At 46.4% G+C, this 20,371-nt stretch overlaps 1 protein-coding gene across 5 annotated transcripts in view; it reads left to right on the forward strand.

The window, feature by feature from the left end:
* Positions 1-20,371, forward strand: part of LOC130267149 (C-type lectin domain family 5 member A-like) — a 30,742-nt gene that overhangs the window by 6,788 nt on the left and 3,583 nt on the right. Inside the window, exons 1-7 of one of the 5 annotated variants that reach the window (XM_056516481.1) lie at positions 11,086-11,530; positions 13,155-13,367; positions 14,760-14,867; positions 16,172-16,291; positions 16,563-16,652; positions 18,802-18,894; positions 20,194-20,292. In XM_056516481.1, coding sequence (XP_056372456.1) covers positions 13,286-13,367; positions 14,760-14,867; positions 16,172-16,291; positions 16,563-16,652; positions 18,802-18,894; positions 20,194-20,292 — 592 coding nt within the window. In that variant the 5' untranslated portion in view covers positions 11,086-11,530; positions 13,155-13,285. Of the gene's footprint in view, positions 1-487; positions 1,939-8,510; positions 8,752-11,085; positions 11,531-13,154; positions 13,368-14,759; positions 14,868-16,171; positions 16,292-16,562; positions 16,653-18,801; positions 18,895-20,193; positions 20,293-20,371 lie in introns of those variants that run through there. The other 4 variants (XM_056516482.1, XM_056516483.1, XM_056516484.1 and 1 more) reach the window with 4 other exon arrangements.

Here is a 20,371-nt window from a genome sequence, read left to right on the forward strand (position 1 = left end):
AGGCAGAGCAAAGAGCAGAGAGCCCAAGGGAGATGAGGGACTGTGGTTTGGGGGAAGCTGATTCCTTGAGATGCAGGTGCTTGAGCACATGGCTGTGCCAAGGCAAGGGAGCCTTTCAGTGCCAGGGAACACAGGGCTGTCCTGTGAGGATGGCAGGACAGGACACAGCTGTGGTTCTGCTGGGCAAGGAAGGATGTGAGTGGATGCAGTTCCCTGGGGAAAGGAAGGAGACAGGAGGCAGGGACAAGAGAGAGGGTGATGTCAGCACCATTGGCTGCAGGGGAGCAAAGCAGGGAATGTTTCTGGATGGGAAAGCATTGCCCAGAAATTGTTATGGAGATGTGGGGGCCAAAAATGAGGAATGGGAGGGAGATTGCAGCAAGGCAGTTCCTGATGCCAGTGAGAGTAACAGAGCTTAGCAGGTGCCACTGTGCCTTTCACTGCATGTCAGGAATGTAATCACATTTGACTTTTTTCCCCTGATCAGGTTCTCTATAAGAGGACATTATAGTGACTATCACTGCACGACCATTGGACATGGTGAAATAGGAGCTGCACCTTGCAGTGGAGCCAATACAACACAAAACATGTGTGAAAAATCTGCAATAATGTGACAAAGGCATCAGAAGAGCTAAAAGCAAGAGCTCCAGGCTGAGATGTTATCCCAGCTTCCTGTAGCAAACGTGGATGGGATGTGTCTCATTTCTCTCTAGCTGCCCAGTCTCTGCTCCCAGGCTCTCCTGCAGCCCCTCCAGACTCATGGCCCAGCTGAGCCCAGCCTTTCCCTGCTGCTGTCTGAGCCTGGCTGGATCCCCTCTGGAAGAGCTGCCTCTGGCACACAGGAGGAGTCTGGCACTGTCTCATGCCAGGGCTGGCACTCTCAGGCAGGCAGTGCCAGGGGAGAGGAGTCCAGGCTGGGGCCAGGCTGATCCCAAACAGATGCGACTCTGCAGCTCACATCCATGCACAGCCCTGTGCTCCCAGCCCTGCCTGTGCCCAAGGAGACCCTTCCCCAGCTGGCCACAGCCTGGCCTTGCCTGCAGCCACAAGGGAAGGGCAGCACAGATTTCTGCTTGGGATCTGCTGGGGAAGGGCAACCCCAGTCCTTGGCAGGATGGACAGGACAAAGTCAGGTGTGGGTGTGGATAAACCTTCCCCTGTCCCAGAGTGTTCCATGAGCACAGGGGATCCCAGAGCCTTTGATGGAAATGGGAATTAGCCCAAGGGAAGGATCCTACAGCAGCACAGCTCTGGGCATAAAATAAGCCCCAGTCCTGTGTGGGGAAGGGAAGGAGTGTCAGATTTCGGATGTGCTGGGAAAGGGCACAGGATGGAGAGCAGCAGAGACCAGCAAGGGCTGAAGAACAGAGTCCCAAGAGAAGCTGTGCTGGACAGAAAACAGAACAATGAAAGCCCCAGTGAGCTGTGAAGGAGCTGGTGAGAAATATGAGAGTGACCCACAGGCAATGGCAACACTGTGCTCTGCCCTCTTTTCCTTGGAGATTGAGCACAGGACAGGGCAGATCTATTGATGTGCTCTGGGTCCCCCAGAGAGCTCCACTCCCCTGCCTGGGCTGACTGCTGGGCCCCTGCACAGCTCATCTCCTTTCCAGTGCATGGAATAAACTTTTCTTTTTCAAACACAAAGCAGTGCTTGTGTGTGAATGTGTGAATCTTTGGCAACTGAAGACACTTCCAATGCCAGAACCACTTCCCAAAACAGGTGACTTCAGGAAATCCATTTATTTCCTCATATAAGTGACATAAAATTTTGCACCATCCAAAGATGAAGTAGAAATAGACTTCTCTTTTCATTAGAAGTTTATGCATGACCGGATGAGTCAAGAACTTCCTCCTGAAGTTTAGAAAGAGGAGGGAGCTCTGAGTTGTACCCAGCCCAAAGCGACTCTCACATAAGCTCATGGAGGAAAGAAGAGAGTGGAACAAGAATGGCAGAAAATGTCCTTTATGCTGACTTGAACTTGCCTGAACTAACCAGATCCAGAATCCTGACAGTGCCTGATGGCCAAGGTAGGTGCAGATCTGAGCACTGAGCTTTCTTTGCATTCTCCAGTCTCTCTCCCACATGTGTTGAGAGAGTTCCTTGGGGCACCAAAGTCCCAAAGAGCACAAGGGAAGCATGAGGGCCAGAGCTGGAAAACTGCAGCTGGAGTGTCCAGATAGGGCTGTTTATATTTACACAGACAAGTTGTTATCAGATCTGCTTTTCTCTTGCTAAGGTGCAAGTGTGAGGGAGTGTCTCTGGTGTGATATTGAGAGTAGTTTTTATCCATTTTGGAGACTATTCCAGAGCTGAACATCCATTGCTCCTGGCCCAGGCCTGGTGTCCCCCAGCAGAGTGAGATTGCTGCAGCAAAGTGCTGAGGATGGAGTGGCTGCTGCTGCTGGAGTTTGCAGCATCTCCTGCACAGCTGTTCCTGTTCCCTGAGCACAGCAGGCATTGCCTGGGGGATTCTGCTGCTGCTCTGGCTGTGCAAACTGCTTGTGTAATTCCCAGGTGTGAAATGTTTCATGGACAGATTTAGTCTGATTTAGGATCAAACCCTTTGTAAAATTCTAACAAAGGATTTATGTTTCTCTAATGAGTTTAAAATTATTGCATAAATATTTGCACTTGTTTTGCAATGTCAGCATAAAAAGGCGTTGTAAAGATGAACAGACTTCATACGGTTTATTTCTGTATTCTATTTCCATTTTTCTTTCTTTCTATCTCTCACTCTATCAGAACTTACTTCTTGCCATCCGGTGATTGTCTTCTGAACAAAGTGCGAACCCTCTGCATGTCCTTTCTGATGGTTGCAGTTATGAACACCCCAGGAAACAGGGTTTTATTACCCCCTTCAACAGATGAAATTAGAGCTCAACTGACCACAATAGATGACACGTGATTACAAGTTCCATTTTTCTAATAATTTAACTCATGCGTTCCTATTCAAAATTTTGATAGATTTCTATTAACATTTTGAAGTTTCTCTGCTCCTGTTTTTCAGGGAAACCCCTACCAATTATTCTATATGTTCATTGAATTTATGTACAAGATTTCCCAGATATTGTCTCCATCTTCTGAAAAGAGCTCAAAACCCTGACTTCTGTCTTAGCCCTGTACAGTGATAGAACCCAGGGGGCTCAGTGTTGTATGTCACGATGACTTTGAGATTTTTATAACATTGCAACATCCTAGTTTTGACTTCCTACCCACTTTTTATCTCCCTCTGACCTTCCTTTCCTCTCTGTATGTTCTTTTCCCTGCTGGTTTGCATTTGTCACCTGCAGATGGCAGAATAGACTTCACTATTCTCCATCTTACCTTGTTAATTTTGATGCGATCTCAATCCCTTCCAAATTCAGCACAATCTACTGTTTTCAGGCTCTGATGTTTTAGTCATTCTCACCATTCCTGTCTGCATGAACAACCTTAGGCCACCCTTGGCACTTTCCTACCCTTTTGTCAAGTCTGGCCATGTGGGTGTGTGCCCCTGTCCCCTCTGGCATTGTCTGCCTTGAAGAGAAACCAGATCTGTTCCTGCCTAAAGCAAGTGCTCCAAGGGTGAAAATCATGGAAAATGGAATCAGAATATCCTGAGCTGGAAGGGACACACAAGGATCATCCAGTCCAACTCCTGGCCCAGCACAGATACCCCAATAATCCCACCCTGTGCATCCCTGAAAGCATTGCCCAAATGCTGCTGGAGCTCTGGCAACCTTGGGGCTGTGACCATTCCCTGGGGAGCCTGTTCAGTGCCCAACACCCTCTGGGAAAATAACCTTTCCCTGATATCCTCCTTAACCCTCCCCTGACACAGCTCCAGCCATTCCCTGGGTCCTGTCCCTGGTCACCACAGAGCAGAGATCAGTGCCTATAATGGAGAAAAATATAATTTGTGCACGGTTAACCACAGTCACATCAACCAGTTGCTGTCCTGTGTTCAGCATTTCTCACAAATTCAGACATTTTTTGTTTCACTGAAGTTGATTCTCAGCTCTCTCTGTGCTCTGTTCTTGTTCCCAGACTCAGGTTGTACCTATGCAGAAGTGAAAGTGAAATCCCAAGACACAAATGCTGCAGCAAACTGCAAATCATCTGGTGAGTTGAACTGTCTGATGAAGTGGTGGGAATTTAAACAAGAAGGGGAGAGAGGTGCTGATGCTGATGCCCCAAACATGCAGTGGCACAAAACCATGAGGAGGCAGGAGGATACAATTGCCTGCTTTCCCCACTCAGAGCAGGGGCAGCTGAGGGGTTGCATCCTGTGCCCATAAACACTTGTTGGCTGTGCTGGCAAAGGAATAGGAAAATCTGATGGGTGACATCCCGAGCCCAGCTCCTGTCCCCAGCAGCAGTGAGAAGTGAACAAGGGAGATGAGGAAGCAGAGGGTGGGCATTGATTGCTGGGAGGACTCTTCTCCTTTCCCCCTCTCCTCAAACCATTGTTGGGTTGGGATCTGTTCAGTTCCCTGAGCACAGGGCTCCAGGGGCAGTGGGGAAGCACCAGGACATTGAGCCTGGCTCCAGCCTGCAGATCTGGAAGGCTCCAGATTCCCAGAGGGAGCCTGAAAAGCACCTTGGAATGCCAAGGAAAGGGGCTTTATTCCAGCTGTTCCCCTGATCTTTATTTTTCTGTCCCTCTGTAGGTAAAAGCTGTTGTTCCAGAAAACGTGTTGCTGTATTGGCAGTGATAATGCTTGTACTGGTGCTGGCAGTATGTTTAATAATCACATGTAAGTTCTTTTGTTATTGTCATAACAACAATTAATTTGTATCTCTCTCCCACTGACTGATGTCCAGACCATGACACATAAAGCCAGTAGGAGCAGGAATTACATTTGAAAGCAAAGAACAGCAGTTTTTAGCAAACCATGGCTGTAAGAGAAAATCTGTAAGAGACTAGAGTAGTTTCAAAGTTTAAAATTCCAACAGATAAAAAGCCCAAAATCCAAATGAAAAGCTGACATCATTCAAATGAGAAAGAATTTATTATACAAATGTTTTGAAGTAACAAGTAAAGATTTGTTGATGCCTACCAGTAATATCATTGCTAACTGTGAGAATCCCACAAGGTGATGAGGTTGTATGATGAGATCAAGATGCCCATAACAGGAAAAATCTTAAAATAATTCTGAATTAAATTATATTAGAAGGAGGCAATTAATCACATCTTAAAGGCGTTTGCTTAGGATCATAACATATTTTGAGCTCCATAGAAAGATAAATAATATTTTGTAGAAAAAAATCTTACTTCCATCAGAAAAAAAAAATTAATAGATCTATTTGGTATTTCCTTTAAATGTTTTCCAGGATTCATTTTTAAATTTCAGGTGGTTTTGCTGATTTCTTTCCATCCTTTGATAGCTGGAAAATCCTGAGACACTTCCAATCTCAAGTTCCAGAATTTGCCCCTAGTTGAGAGAAGTTCATGGGGAAGACATGGCAAAGACCTTGGAACTTGATCATTGGAACTTGAAAAGTAGGGCTGGGAGAGGCAATTCATTCTTTTTCTGAGGCAAAGAGTTCAGGATTGATATCTGTCAGTGTCCTGACATTTATAAAATAGTGAACAGAAAAGGGTGGGGCAATTTAAATACAAATAATAAACCAGCAGAAAATGAAAAGGTGTAATTTGCATTTAATACAGCTTTAAGTATAACATGGGAAGGGGAGGCCTTAGGTACAGGACTGGCTTTAGTTATAGTTCCTTTGTGGGGCTCAGTACTGGCTCAGAACAGCTACAGACCTGAAAAAATACTCCTAAGAAAGTTGAGATCTAAACTTGAGAAATTAAATCAAGGTACTTTTTTAAGTTGAAGAGCACACAGGTTTCACTTTTGCTCCTAATAAAATCTGATGTATTTTGAGATTATTCTAAATTTTAGTTTTGTATGAATTTTCCATAGGGTCTTGATGTGCCAAATACACTGTTATACAGATATAAATTGTTTAAATGCACTAAAGTATTTCCTTTTACTCAGTGGAACTTGATTGGAGCATTTTATAATTTTTATACTGGAATAATGACCAAAGAGGTAGAATTTGCATTCTGTGTTGGGTGATGGGGGATCAGAGAGGTCCAGCAGAGCTCTGTGACAGTTCATGGCATAGTGGTCATTCCTTGCAGGTAAAAATTGTGTTCTTATTTCCAGATGGTCCAACTGCAGGCAGCCAAAATGGCTCAAAGACATTGTCTCACACCCCTGGAGAGGCATCAGGTAGGCAATCCTCTGTCATTCCAAAGGGAGGTGCCAGAAGCCTGTGGGATTGGCTGTTGAGGAAGAGAAAATGACAGAAAACTGTGTCAGGGTTTTGTTCAGAAGGAAAACAAACAGCTCCTCTGCCATGTAAGAGCACTGGAGCTCATGGAGGGTTTGAATTTGCACCTCCTTTGGAAGCAGTGCTGGCTCAGCTCTGCATTCCTGCTGCACAGGGCAGAGCTGATGCCTCTCTGCTGGTATCAGCTGCAGAGCCTGTGGGGGATCCCTGCTGCTCTGGCGACAATTCCCAGCAGAAGCACACAGGCATTTCTGTGGCTGGAATTGCCTCTCTCACCTCTCTTTTGTTGTGGCATCCTTTGGTCAGTGTGAACATGGATTTTCCACACCTCTTCTTCCCTTCTGCAGGCTGTCCATCAGAATGGAAAAAACATGAGAGAAAATGCTACTTCTTTTCTCCAGAGAGGAAAAAGAAGAGCTGGAAATCCTCCCGTGCAGAATGCACTGCCATGGGCTCAGACCTGGTGATCATTGAGAGCAGGGGAGAGCTGGTGAGATCCAAGTGCTGGGGCAGCTGCTCAGGGGGCTGGAGCTGCCTGGCCAAGGGCTGAGCAGGGACACTTGTGCCACTCCTGGCACATGTCCTTGGGCTCTGGGCTGTGCTGCCAGCCATGGACACCCCAGTGCTGGCAGTGGGAGCAAAGCCCTGCACAGGGAGAGGCTGCTGGGGCTGGGAGTCCTGGCCCTGGGAGCTTCTGTGCCCGGGCCTGATGCCATGGGAAGGAGCAAACTCCCTGCCCAGCTGGCTGGGCTTTCACAGGGATTTAGCACACAGGGCAAGGAGGGTGAACAGACACTTCTTTGTGAGATCCATTGTTTGGCACAACCTGAAAAGGCTTTGGAAGCCCATGCAAAGGGAAAAGTGTTACCAGGTGTGGAGGCCAAGGGGCCTGCCTCAGCTCTGCCCACAGTCCTGCTCTGGGGGGATGTCCCTTGAATGGACTTTGCTTACCTTATCCTCATCCTCCTGGAGAGATGCCCCTTAGGTTGGCACATCCTCCCTTATCATGGTGAGCTATCCCCAAAGGCTTCAGTGATCCCACCAAGCCTTAGTACCCATGTTAATCCTTTCTAATCCATTGGTCTTTCCCCTTGGCACCACCCTTGCTTTCCCCCATAAAAATTGCAGTTTTTCCCCCAGTTCTCCAGGGAGCTGTGCTCGCTGGCCTCCTTCACAGAGCTGCTGGATAATAAAGGAAACTGGGTGGAATTGCCATACAATGGCAGCAAGGGGATTTGCCTGAAGACCCCTTTAGAAGGCAGTCCCTTGTGGGACCCCCTCTGTGGGAAGGTTGACTCCCACTAGTCATCTACATCCAGGTATCAAGTCACACCTGTTAAACTACAAGTTACACCTATAATGGAACCACAGGTGTATTATTATATTTTTATATAGAAAAGAGGACTAAAATGGAGAAATTCATCCTCTGGAGCTGTGGGCATAGTGCAGTGGCTGGATGCACATTACACTCTGTGCTTCCTGTTTAGCACTGAGAATTCTGTGCTTGTGGTCAAGAAAATGTCATTTTCCTTGTTTCATTTTATTCCCATTGTTGGCTTCCTTTCCAGAATTACCTTCTCTCACAGTCAGAAGATGAGTACTACTTACTTGGTCTCACTTACTCTCCAGAGGAGCAGAAGTGGAAGTGGATCAACAACATGGAACATGACCCAGCCATGTGAGCTCATCCCAGCAAGTCCCTGCCATGCAATGTCTGGGAAGGGGAAAATGCCAAAGGCAGAGCAAAGAGCAGAGAGCACAAGGGAGATGAGGGACTGTGGTTTGGGGGAAGCTGATTCCTTGAGATGCAGGTGCTTGAGCACATGGCTGTGCCAAGGCAAGGGAGTCTTTCAGTGCCAGGGAACACAGGGCTGTCCTGTGAGGATGGCAGGACAGGACACAGCTGTGGTTCTGCTGGGCAAGGAAGGATGTGAGTGGATGCAGTTCCCTGGGGAAAGGAAGGAGACAGGAGGCAAGGACAAGAGAGAGGGTGATGTCAGCACCATTGGCTGCAGGGGAGCAAAGCAGGGAATGTTTCTGGATGGGAAAGCATTGCCCGGAAATTTTCGTGGAGATGTGGGAGGGCCAAAAATGAGGAATGGGAGGGAGATTGCAGCAAGGCAGTTCCTGATGCCAGTGAGAGTAACAGAGCTTAGCAGGTGCCACTGTGCCTTTCACTGCATGTCAGGAATGTAATCACATTTGACTTTTTTCCCCTGATCAGGTATCCTATAATCAGACCTTATAGCGACTATCATTGCACAGCCATTGGACATGGTGAAATAGGAGCTGCACCTTGCAGTGGGACCAGAACAACAAAAAATATGTGTGAAAAATCTGCAATAATGTCAGAAAGGCCTCAGAAGAAGAGCTAAAAGCAAGAGCTCCAGGCTGAGATGTTATCCCAGCTTCCTGTAGCAAACATGGATGGGATGTGTCTCATTTCTCTCTAGCTGCCCAGTCTCTGCTCCAGACTCATGGCCCAGCTGAGCCCAGCCTTTCCCTGCTGCTGTCTGAGCCTGGCTGGATCCCCTCTGGAAGAGCTGCCTCTGGCACACAGGAGGAGTCTGGCACTGTCTCATGCCAGGGCTGGCACTCTCAGGCAGGCAGTGCCAGGGGAGAGGAGTCCAGGCTGGGGCCAGGCTGATCCCAAACAGATGCTGACTCTGCAGCTCACATCCATGCACAGCCCTGTGCTCCCAGCCCTGCCTGTGCCCAAGGAGACCCTTCCCCAGCTGGCCACAGCCTGGCCTTGCCTGCAGCCACAAGGGAAGGGCAGCACAGATTTCTGCTTGGGATCTGCTGGGGAAGGGCAACCCCAGTCCTTGGCAGGATGGACAGGACAAAGTCAGGTGTGGGTGTGGATAAACCTTCCCCTGACCCAGAGTGTTCCATGAGCACAGGGGATCCCAGAGCCTTTGATGGAAATGGGAATCAGCCCAAGGGAAAGGATCCTACAGCAGCACAGCTCTGGGCATAAAATAAGCCCCAGTCCTGTGTGGGGAAGGGAAGGAGTGTCAGATTTCGGATGTGCTGGGAAAGGGCACAGGATGGAGAGCAGCAGAGACCAGCAAGGGCTGAAGAACAGAGTCCCAAGAGAAGCTGAGCTGGACAGAAAACAGAACAATGAAAGCCCCAGTGAGCTGTGAAGGAGCTGGTGAGAAATATGAGAGTGACCCACAGGAAATGGCAACATTGTGCTCTGCTCTCTTTTCCTTGGATATTGAGCACAGGAGGAAATGATGCCTGAGAGCTTTTCCTGCTCAGAAAAATTCAAGCCAACAGCAGAAACAGGTAGCGCCAGGAATACTTAGCTGTGATCAGGAAAGAGGGAATGTCACCAAAGCTCTCCCCATGTGCTTCAGTGTCTCTTGGGACACTGGGCCTCACGTGACTCCAAGAATTATCCTTTTACTGTGTCCTTTGTGGCAGAATCATTCCTCCTTTACTGGTGCCTTTCATGGCTCTCTCCATCAGCTGCAGGATGGAGAAAGCTCTTTGAAGTCCCTACCAAGGGCAGAAGTGGATTTGAAAGTGCTTGGTTTACTCTGCCTCTATGTTGCTCTTCTTCACAGTTCCCTCATCTGGTGATCTCAGTTTTACAATAAATTTAGCCTTTACAGCTTGTGATTCTTGGATTACCTCTGGCATCCCTACTGCAAGGGAAGGGTGAAACATTTCCTCCTCACTCTGGTGGGGTCAGGCTCCAATCCTGGTGCCAAGGCCAGGCAATCCCTAAACAATCCCAGCCTGACCCCTGCTGCTTCTGTGCTCAGTGCCTCAGAGAATGCCAGGCTGGTTTAATTCTTGCTGCAGCTGGGCAATGAGTGCCACTCCCTGGGACAGGCCAGGTTGGACACAGGACTGGCTCCATTAGTGACCTTTGTCAAGGAGAACCTGTGACAGCAACACCTCCAAGAGCTGATCCTCAGGGCTTGTCCTATTTCTATGGACCTGTATCCCAACTGTGTCTCAAGCTACCTGTGGAATTCAGAATACACTTGGTGAAAAAATGCTCTGGGTATCTTGGCCAAAAATCAAAAACAAGGGATTTTGATTTTATTTTAGGAGAAAACAGTGAATGAAGGCAAGGTTCTTAAAAGAAACCACCCCAAACCATTAGAAAGCCCAGAAGCTGTTGCATAGAAGCAGACACAGACATGAATAGACATTGCAGACACAAATGATATTTTATGTAAACAAAATAATTTCCTGCTGTACTGGACATGGAAACAATTTTATCTGGCTCTAAATGACAAATGTACCACTGCAAGAAAAGGACCTGACTGCCAAATGGGCACTTGAGGGAGGATGCACTGCCAATGCAGATGTGCTGTCAGAACAGCAGGCAGGTGCAGGACACACAAAGAACACCTTAAAGGCAGCACTGACAGTGCTACAGAGCTCCAGCAGTCACTGGCAGATTGGTTTCCTTTGGTCACAGGCTGGACTTTCTGGAGCTGTTTTGGGTTTGTGGCTGCAAAGGCTTCAAATGGTGAGTGACTGTGCAAGGTGCTAAGTGTGATGTTTGCTCTGTAGTGAGTCACAAATGATCTATAGAGAATTCTGTTCTTTCTGGGAAGTGGCCCATGGGAATGTCATGGGGTTTAACAGGACCAGGTGCTGGGGCTGCAGCTGGGTCAGGACAAGCCCTGGGATCAATCCAGGCTGGGGATGAGCAGAGGGAGCAGCCCTGGCAGAAGGACTTGGGGGTGCTGTGGGTGAGAGCTGGCCCTGCCCCAAGCCAGAGCCCAGGGCAGCAGGGGAGGGGGGATTCTGCCCCTCTTGCCCTCTCTGCTGAGACTGCAGGGCTGTTCCAAGCCAAAATTCTTTTCATCTCTTTTTTCCATCAAATGTCTCTGTTCATCTTTCTATTCTCCAGAACAAAGACCCCCATTCCCTCAGGGCAAAGGATCCTTTTCTCAAATACTTCGACACCCCCCACCACGTATTTCTCCACAATTTATAGGAATTTTAAGGATTTTTTATAGGAATTTTCACCCCATGGCTTACAAAAAGGTTCTTTCCAGCCAATCTTTTCACGGCATCTCCTCAATCTCTTCCCATCTGGAAACTTGGCCATCAGGGCCCTAATTGTAAACAGGGGAGGCCTCAGTGGCAGCCCCAGCCCTGCCCGGCCAGGCCGCACGGGGAGCGGGACTGGGCCGGGCCGGGCCGACCTCACCTTCTCACAAACTGGAAGAAAAAGAGAGAGTTTCACTTTTACCAATGGGATTCATGGAGGTGAAGTAACTTTTTAATTGGTTTCCCAGGCTGACAATTATTGAATCAGTCCCAGGCAGTCACAGAGGAGGTTCTCATAGAGGAAACAACCTCTGTGCGTGTGTGTGTGTGTATGTGTGTGTCTGTGTGTCTCTGTGTCTGTGTCTGTGTCTGTGTCTGTGCCCCTCCATGCCCTCCTCCTGGGTGACTTCATGAAAATCCAGCACAGCTGTAACCATAAACACGTGGAGATGATTTTCAGGAACTCGCCACTGCTCAGAATCCTTGACAATGAAAGCAATTGGAGACTGCAGTGAAAGCTTAAAGTGTAATTCCCCCATTCCGATGATTTTCTGATTGAAGTTTCCTGCCCAGGTACAGAAGGATGCTTATTTTGGATACAGCACTGCAGAATTCCTCAGCAGCCTCACACAAAGCCTGCAGGATGACTTGGAGAGAGCTCTGCTCCTCAGGCTGTTTGAATACACAACACAGCCCAGAGCTGCTGTAAGTACAGCAGTTATTGTGCAAAACCACCAGATGAAATAGATGACAGGGTCAGGAAAATTAATCCACAAACACCAGAGGTTTATGTCCAAAAAAAGGAGACAGAAGAGTCCTTTTATTTTATTCAGATACGGGCAGAGGCCATGGGGCATTGCCCTGGCATCCCTCAGATTTTTGGATGACACCTGCTTCCTTTTTTTCCTGAGTATCCCGGCAACATTTCCCTCTCTCTTTCCCCATTGGCTGAGGTACTTGAGATGTACGGACTTCCTGGAACACCTGATACCTGGGATTCTCCTCTAATGTATAAACCTGCCTTTTAATATTTAATTCTTATGGAATTTATGGGTTTTCCCCATGGTTCCTTTCATTTTTCAATATCGAATTTAATTTATTAGCGAACCTAGAATTCGTCTGTTAAGAAAAATATCTTTATTTTTTCTATTCATCCGTTAGAGGAATCCTTCCCATAGTTTTTTTATCTCTCTGAGCGAGTTTTATCTACTATCAGACCCACAGTTGGTAAAGACAAATCCATCATTCCTCTTTGGGGGAAATGGGAATCAGCCCAAGGGAAAGGATCCTACAGCAGCACAGCTCTGAGCATAAAATCAGCCCCAGTCCTGTGTGGGGAAGGGAAGGAGTGTCAGATTTAGGATGTGCTGGGAAAGGGCACAGGATGGAGAGCAGCAGAGACCAGCAAGGCCTGTAGAACAGAGTCCCAAGAGAAGCTGAGCTGGACAGAAAGCAGAACAATGAAAGCCCCAGTGAGCTGTGAAGGAGCTGGTGAGAAATATGAGAGTGACCCACAGGCAATGGCAACACTGTGCTCTGCTCTCTTTTCCTTGGAGATTGAGCACAGGACAGGGCAGATCTTTTGATGTGCTCTGGGTCCCCCAGAGAGCTCCACTCCCCTGCCTGGGCTGACTGCTGGGCCCCTGCACAGCTCATCTCCTTTCCAGTGCATGGAATAAAGCTTTTCTTTTCCAAACACAAAGCAGTGCTTGTGTGTGAGTGTGTGAATCTTTGGGAACTCAAGACACTTCCAATGCCAGCACCACTTCCCAACACAGGTGACTTCAGTGAGATCATGAACTTATCAAAAAATGAACTATAAATAGACTTCTCTTTTCATTAGAAGTTTATACATGGCCGGATAAGTCAAGAACTTCCTCCTGAAGTTTAGAAAAAGGAGGGAGCTCTGAGTTGTACCCAGCCCAAAGTGACTCTCAGAACAGCCAAGGAAGGAAAGAAGAGAGTGGAACAAGAATGGCAGAAAATGTAGTTTATGTTAACTGGAACTTGCCTGAACCAAGCAGACCCAGAATCCTGACAGACCCTGATGGCCAAGGTAGGTGCAGTGCTGAGCACTGAGCTTTCCTTGCATTCTCCAGTCTCTCTCCCACATGTGTTGAGAGAGTTCCCTGGGGCACCAAAGTCCCAAAGAGCACAAGGGAAGCATGAGGGCCAGAGATGGAAAACTGCAGCTGGAGTGTCCAGATAGGGCTGTTTATATTTACACAGACAAGTTGTTATCAGATCTGCTTTTCTCTTGCTAAGGTGCAAGTGTGAGGGAGTGTCCCTGGTGTGATATTGAGAGTAGTTTTTATCCATTTTGGACACTATTCCAGAGCTGAGCATCCATTGCTCCTGGCCCAGGCCTGGTGTCCCCCAGCAGAGTGAGATTGCTGCAGCAAAGGGCTGAGGATGGAGTGGCTGCTGCTGCTGGAGTTTGCAGCATCTCCTGCACAGCTGTTCCTGCTCCCTGAGCACAGCAGGCATTGCCTGGGGGCTTCTGCTGCTGCTCTGGCTGTGCAAACTGCTTGTGTAATGCCCAGGTGAGAAATGTTTCATGGACAGATTTAGTCTGATTTAGGAGCAAACCCTTTGTAAAATTCTGACCAAGGATTTATCTTCCTTTACAGAGTTTAAAATTATTACAAAAATGTTTGCACTGGTTTTGCAATGTCTGCTTAAAAGTACTTCCCAAAAAAATCAGAATTCATAGAATGTGTTTCTATATTTAATTTTCAGTTTTCTTTCTTTCTATTCCTCTTTATGCTCTGTCAGAAATTACTTCTTGCCATCCTGTTCTTGTCTTCTGTACAAAGTGTGATCCCTCCTCATGTCTTTTCTGATAGGTGCAGTTATGAGCCCCCAGAAAACAGGGTTTTATCACCCCTTTCAACAGGTGAATTCTGAGCTCAATTGGCACCACAATAGATGACACCTCATTGAAAGGGTTGCTGTCATTGTAATTTCAATTTTTTATATAATTTCAATAAAATTTTTTTATTTCTTTTCTTGTTTCTTTCTGGGAAATGCCTACTAACACTTTTATTATTTTGTGCACAAAACTTCCCAGAAAAGAGCTGTTTTCCTGCCTGGGTCCTACTCTCTCAGAGCAGCCCTTTTTAGCTCCTCTTTACTGAGCCCCCTCTCCTTCAGGCAGCTCCTCTCTCACCCACTCACCCTCTGGGTGTCCTTGTGCACTCCAGGGCTGGGAGGACTCTCCTGCTTTTCCCCTCTCCTCAAACCATTGTTGGGTCGGGATCTGTTCAGCTCCCTGAGCACAGGGCTGCAGAGGCAGTGGGGAAGCACCAGGACATTGAGCCTGGCTCCAGCATGGAAACCTGGAAGGCTCCAGATTCCCAATGGGAGCCTGAAAAGCACCTTGGAATGCAGAGGAAAGGGGCTTCTGTCCAGCTATGTCCCAGATCTCTCTGTTTCTGCTCCTCTCCAGGTAAAAGCCGTTGTCCCAGAGCACTGAGTCCCAGAGTTGCTGCCCTGGCTGCTGTCCTGGCTGTGATGATGCTCCTGGTGCTCATAGCACTGTATCTGACCCTCAGGGGTAAGTCCTGCTAAAAATGTGACCCTGGCAGTAATTTGTGTCTCTGTCCCACTCACTGAGGTGCAGGCCAGGACATCCAAAGCCAGGGGCAATGGAAATCTGGTTTGGAGGCAAAGGACAGCAGATTTAGCCAACCATTGATGTAAGAAGAAATATGTTAAAAAAAATGTTTTTTTTTAGAAATGGGGAAATGGTTTGAAAGTTTTAAAACCCAACAGATAAAAAGCCAAAACCCAATTGACAACTGACAAGGTTCAAACTCTGCAGAATTTATGGCACAAATATTTTAAAGAAACAAGTAAAGATCAGATAATACCTATCCTTAATCTGATTGCAGTCCTTGAGAATATTTAGAGATGGTGATATTGCATCATGGCACCCAGGTGTGACACCAAAACTCTTAAAATATTTAGGAACAAACGTTCATTTGAGAACAATGGGCAAGTTACACCTTAAAGGAAATTTTGTCACCTTACTGAAATAAAAGCCTGGTGCTCAGTGTCTGCATAGATATCACTGAGCTCTTAACAATATCTGAGTTACCTACAAAGATGCATTAATTCCATGGATAGAAAACATTATTATTTCCATGAAAAACATAATATTTGTCAGAGCCATGTAGTGCTTTCTTTGAAAGTTTTCAAGGAATCAATTTTAAATGTCAGATACTACTTCTTGTCTCTTTCCATATTTTGATAATTGAATAAGTCTCAAAGGTTTCCACAACCAACCACACTCAAGTCCCAGAGTCTCCCAAATACTCAGAGCAGGTGGAAAAATGCCAAAAGCTTTAATATATTTGGTGTAAAACAGAGGCTTAGGTGGGGTAATTGCTTTTTGTCTTTCAAGACAAAGAGTACAGGAAACATATCTGATCGTGCTCTGATGTGTATAAAATGGGCAATACCAGAGAAAGGACAAATTAAAAACAAATAATAAACCAAAACAACATAATGAGGTGAAATTAGCTGCATTTAATAGGGCACAAACTCTGGAGTTGATGTCATTTGTCTGTCATTGCTGTGGTTCTGTGTGTGCTGTGCCTCACATCCATCTCTGCTCTGAGAGGGGCTGGAGCAGTTGTGGGTCAGTTCCAGAGTTTGGCCCTTTGGAACCAAGGCAACACCTTGGTGTGTCTGCAGGTTTGGGGGCTGTTTGCAATGAATGAGCAGAGAGGCAGAGTTGGCATTTTGTGTTGTGTGATGGGGGAGCCAAAGAGGTCCAGCAGAGCTCTGAAACTGTGTGGCACAGTGGATATTCATTGCAGGTTAAAATTGTATTCTTCTTTCTGGATGGTCCAACAGCAGGCAGCCAACAGGACTCAACAACATTGACCTCCACCAGCCAAAATGTGTCAACAGCATTGTCCCCCACCAGCCAAGAGGACTCAACAATGTTACCCCCCATCCCTGGAGAGGCACCAGGTAGGCAATCCTCTGTCCTTCCAAAGGGAGTTTCCAGAAGCCTGTTGGATTGGCTGTGGAAGGGAAAGGAACTGTGTGATCTGTTCAGCTCCCTGAGCACAGGGCTCCAGAGGCAGTGGGGAAGCACCAGGACATTGAGCCTGGCTCCAGCATGGAAACCTGGAAGGCTCCAGATTCCCAATGGGAGCCTGAAAATGCACCTTGGAATGCAGAGGAAAGGGGTTTATTCCAGCTGTTCCCCACATCTTTACTTTTTTCTGTCTCTCTCTAGGAAAAAGCTGTTGTTCCACAACACGAGTTGCTGTCCTGGTTACTGAGATAATCCTGGTCCTCCTCACTGCTCTGTTTCTGATTATCCCATGTAAGTGCTGTAAATGTAATAACAACAATTAATTTGTGTCTCCCTCCCACTGACTGAGTCCAGGCCATGACATCCAAGGCCTGGAGAAACAGAAGTTTGGTTTGAAGGTAAAGGACAGCAGCTTTTAGCCATCCATGGCTGTAAGAGGAAATGTGTGAGAGAATCAAGTGCTTTGAAGGTTTAGAATTCCTAAATAAAAAAAAGACAAAACCCAGTTGTGAACAGATAATGTTCAAACAATGAAGAATTTATTATACAAATGTTTTGAAAAAACAAAATCAGATAATGCCTATTGGTCTTTGAATTGGGATATGGGGGAATATTTCAAGGTGATGAGAATTCATTCTGAGACCAAGATGTGACACCAAAAATCTTAAAATATTTAAGATTCAAAGCTCATTTGAAAAAGACAGCAAAATTCAAAGTGCCATGTTAAAGGAAGTTATTTCCACCTTCTTCATATAAAAGCCTTGTGCTCAATCTGTTTATGCATACCCAATTTATAACAAAACATTATATTTTAGAGAAAGTAAACATCATCATCTCCATAAAAAAAAAAAAATTCAAAAAAATCCAAATCAGAGCAATATGGGACTTCCTTTGAAAGTTTTCAAGGAATCATTTTGAAATTTCTGATGGTTTTGCTTGTTACTTTCCATCCTTTGATAGCTGCACAAACTTGAGGCCCTTCCATAATCAATCCCAGACTCTGACTAAATCATGCAAATTAAGTTTAGAAACTCAATGACACAAATGTCCTTACACAAAAAAAAACTCTGCAGAAAGCACTTCTGATAGCAAATGACACCAAGAATCTTGGGAGACCAAGAAAATGTTCTCAGTGCAGCTACACCAGGAGAGAAAAGCAACCAATTCCCTTGGATCTGGGAGACAGGTTTGGAGCATGAATAACCATATTTGTTCTTGGATTAATTTTGATAAGTCTGAAATGTTTAATTACTGGAAAACTCGGTCTAATTAGTGTCCTTTAACTTCATCAAATAGGATGAAAATACAATGTGTTGGCATCAGGGATCCCAGAGGAGCCTTCTGGGTCACAAGCCAGTGCTCCTTAAATACCACCCAGCTGGGATGGATGGTGCATCTCACTCCCATCCAGACAAAACACTGAGTGCCAGAGTCACCTCAATAACACAGCTGGGCAGTTTTCAGTCAATTCAGTCTTCCCAAGTCACTGTCACTTGTGGTGGAGCCCTGCTCTCCTGGCCTGGCTGGAGCCCTGCCTGCCCATGGGAAGTGGGGGATGAATTCCCTGCTTTGCTTTGCCTGCATGCATGGTTTCTCTTTTCTGTTAAACCATCTTTATCCCAGCCCAGGAGTTTTCCCACTGTTAGCCTTGCCCATCTCCCTTCTGCTCTCTGCCATGCAGGGGCAGGAGCCAGTGGCTTTCTGGGGATTATTTCCAGCTGGTGCCCAATCCCAAGAGGCCCAGAGGTGTCCCTGGGGCTCCAGCAGATCCCACCCAAGGCTGGGCACAGCAGGATGATCCCTGTCCCAGGGGCTGCTGGGGCTGTGTTGGATGTTCCCAGGACAGGCTTTGACCTCTGGGCTGCCAGGGCACTGCTGGCTGCCCTGAGCCTGGGGCTGAGCAGCACATCAGGCTGGCCATGGCACTGCTCCTGCCAGATTCCATCTGCCTGGGCACCAAAGCCAAAGAAATCTCCATCTTCAACTGGGAATTGCTGCTGACACACAGGATGTGTCCTCCCCCAGTTATTGCCAGCACAGTGTCACAGAGCTGCCACCTCCTGCTCTAGGAAAGCATTAATCCTGTGCAATGACAAACCTGGAAAGCCAAGGGATTGTTTAGGCTGAACTATTGCAGCTGAAATCTTTGCATATGAGGCACCTCGTGCACTTCCTGAGACAGGCTGGACCAATCCCCCTTCCTGAATGATGACTCTGCAGCTTTTCCCTCTCCTCAAACCATTGCTGGGTTGGGTTCAGCTCCCTGAGCACAGGGCTGCAGAGGCAGTGGGGAAGCACCAGGACATTGAGCCTGGCTCCAGCATGGAAACCTGGGAAGCTCCAGATTCCCAGTGGGAGCCTGGAAAGGCACCTTGGAATGCAGAGGGAAGGGGCTTTATTCCAGCTGTTCCCACATCTTTCTCTTTCTGTCCCTCTGTAGGTAACAGGCCTTGTTCCAGAGCACACATTGCTGTGCTGGTTGTTGTCCTGCTTCTGGCTGTGCTGGCCCTGACTCTGGCTTGGACACTCCCAGGTAAGTGCTGCTGAAAATGTGACCCTGGCAATTAATTTGTGTCTCTGTCCCACTGACTGATGGCCAGGCCATGACATCCCAAGGCAGGAGGAACAGAAGTCTGGTGGGAAGGCCGAGGGCAGCACCTTTTAGCCACCCATGGCTGTAGGAGGAAACCTGCAAAAAAGCCAAGGGGTTTGAAAGTTCAGAATTCCAAAAGAAAAAAAGATGCAGCAAAAGTCTTAATGACAATGTTGAAACACTGAGGAATTAATGATTCAAATATTTTGACTAGACCAGTAAAGATCAAATAATGCCTATTGGTCTTGTGATTGCTCTCCTTGAGAATATTTCAAGGTGATGATGTTGTATTAATGAGGCCAGGATGTGACACCAAAGATCTTAAAATATTTATGAATTAATGCTTATTTGAAAGAAGCATGAAAGAACTTAAATGAACTAATTTGCAGCTTATTTTAATAAAAGCCTTTCTATCTGTCTCTGCACCGAGTTCATAACAATTTTTAAGTTATATGAACAGATAAATGATATTTTTAAAAAATATATTTTTATTGTCATTAGAAAAAAAAAATCCATTTGATAATTCCTCTCGATGTTTTCAAGAAATCAGTTTTAAATTTCAGATGTCATTTCATCTTTCCATCCTTTGAGAGCAGAGAAAGCTTGAGAAACTTCCACAACCAATCACTCTCAAGTCCCAGAGTTTGCCACCCGCTCAGAAAAGCACATGGGGAAGACATGGCAAAGCCTTTGATTCTTGGAATTTAAAAAATAGAGCTGGGGTAGGCAATTCATTCTTCTTATTCAAGGCCAAGTGTTCAGGTTTGATATCTGACAGTGCCTTGACATTTATAAAAGGTTAAACACTGGAGGATAGAAAAACTTACAAGCAAATTCTAAACCAACACAATGTAACAAAGTGTAGTTAGCATTTAATGCAGCTTTGTTATTGAAAGAGGAGCCATTAGACTTGGATCCAGGTGTGGCTTTACTTATAGTTCCTTTGTGGGTTCAGTACAGCCTTGGTGACCAGATATAAAAATACACCAAAAACTTTGACATACAGAAAAACTAAATCATTATTAAGATACAGCTTGTGTAAATGAACTAAAGTGATGACTTTTACTCAGTGGAACCTGACCTGACCATTTCATGATTTTTATAGTAGAATCATGAGCAAAGAGGCAGAGTTTGCATTCTTTGTTGGGTTATGGGGGATCAGAGAGGTCCAGCAGAGATCTGACAGTTCATGGCATAGTGGTCATTATTTTCAAACAGAAAATGTGTTCTTATTGCCAGGTGGTCCAATTGCAAACAGCCAACAGGACTCAACACCATTGTCCCCCACCAGCCAACAGGACTCAACAGAGTTACCCCCCAGCCATGGAGAGACACCAGGTAGGCAATCCTCTGTCATTCCAAATGGAGGTGCCAGGAGCCTGTGGGATTGGCTGTGGAGTGGGACAGGAAAGGAACT

This window comes from Oenanthe melanoleuca, chromosome 1A, assembly GCF_029582105.1.
Source record: "Oenanthe melanoleuca isolate GR-GAL-2019-014 chromosome 1A, OMel1.0, whole genome shotgun sequence".
Lineage (NCBI taxonomy): Eukaryota > Metazoa > Chordata > Aves > Passeriformes > Muscicapidae > Oenanthe > Oenanthe melanoleuca.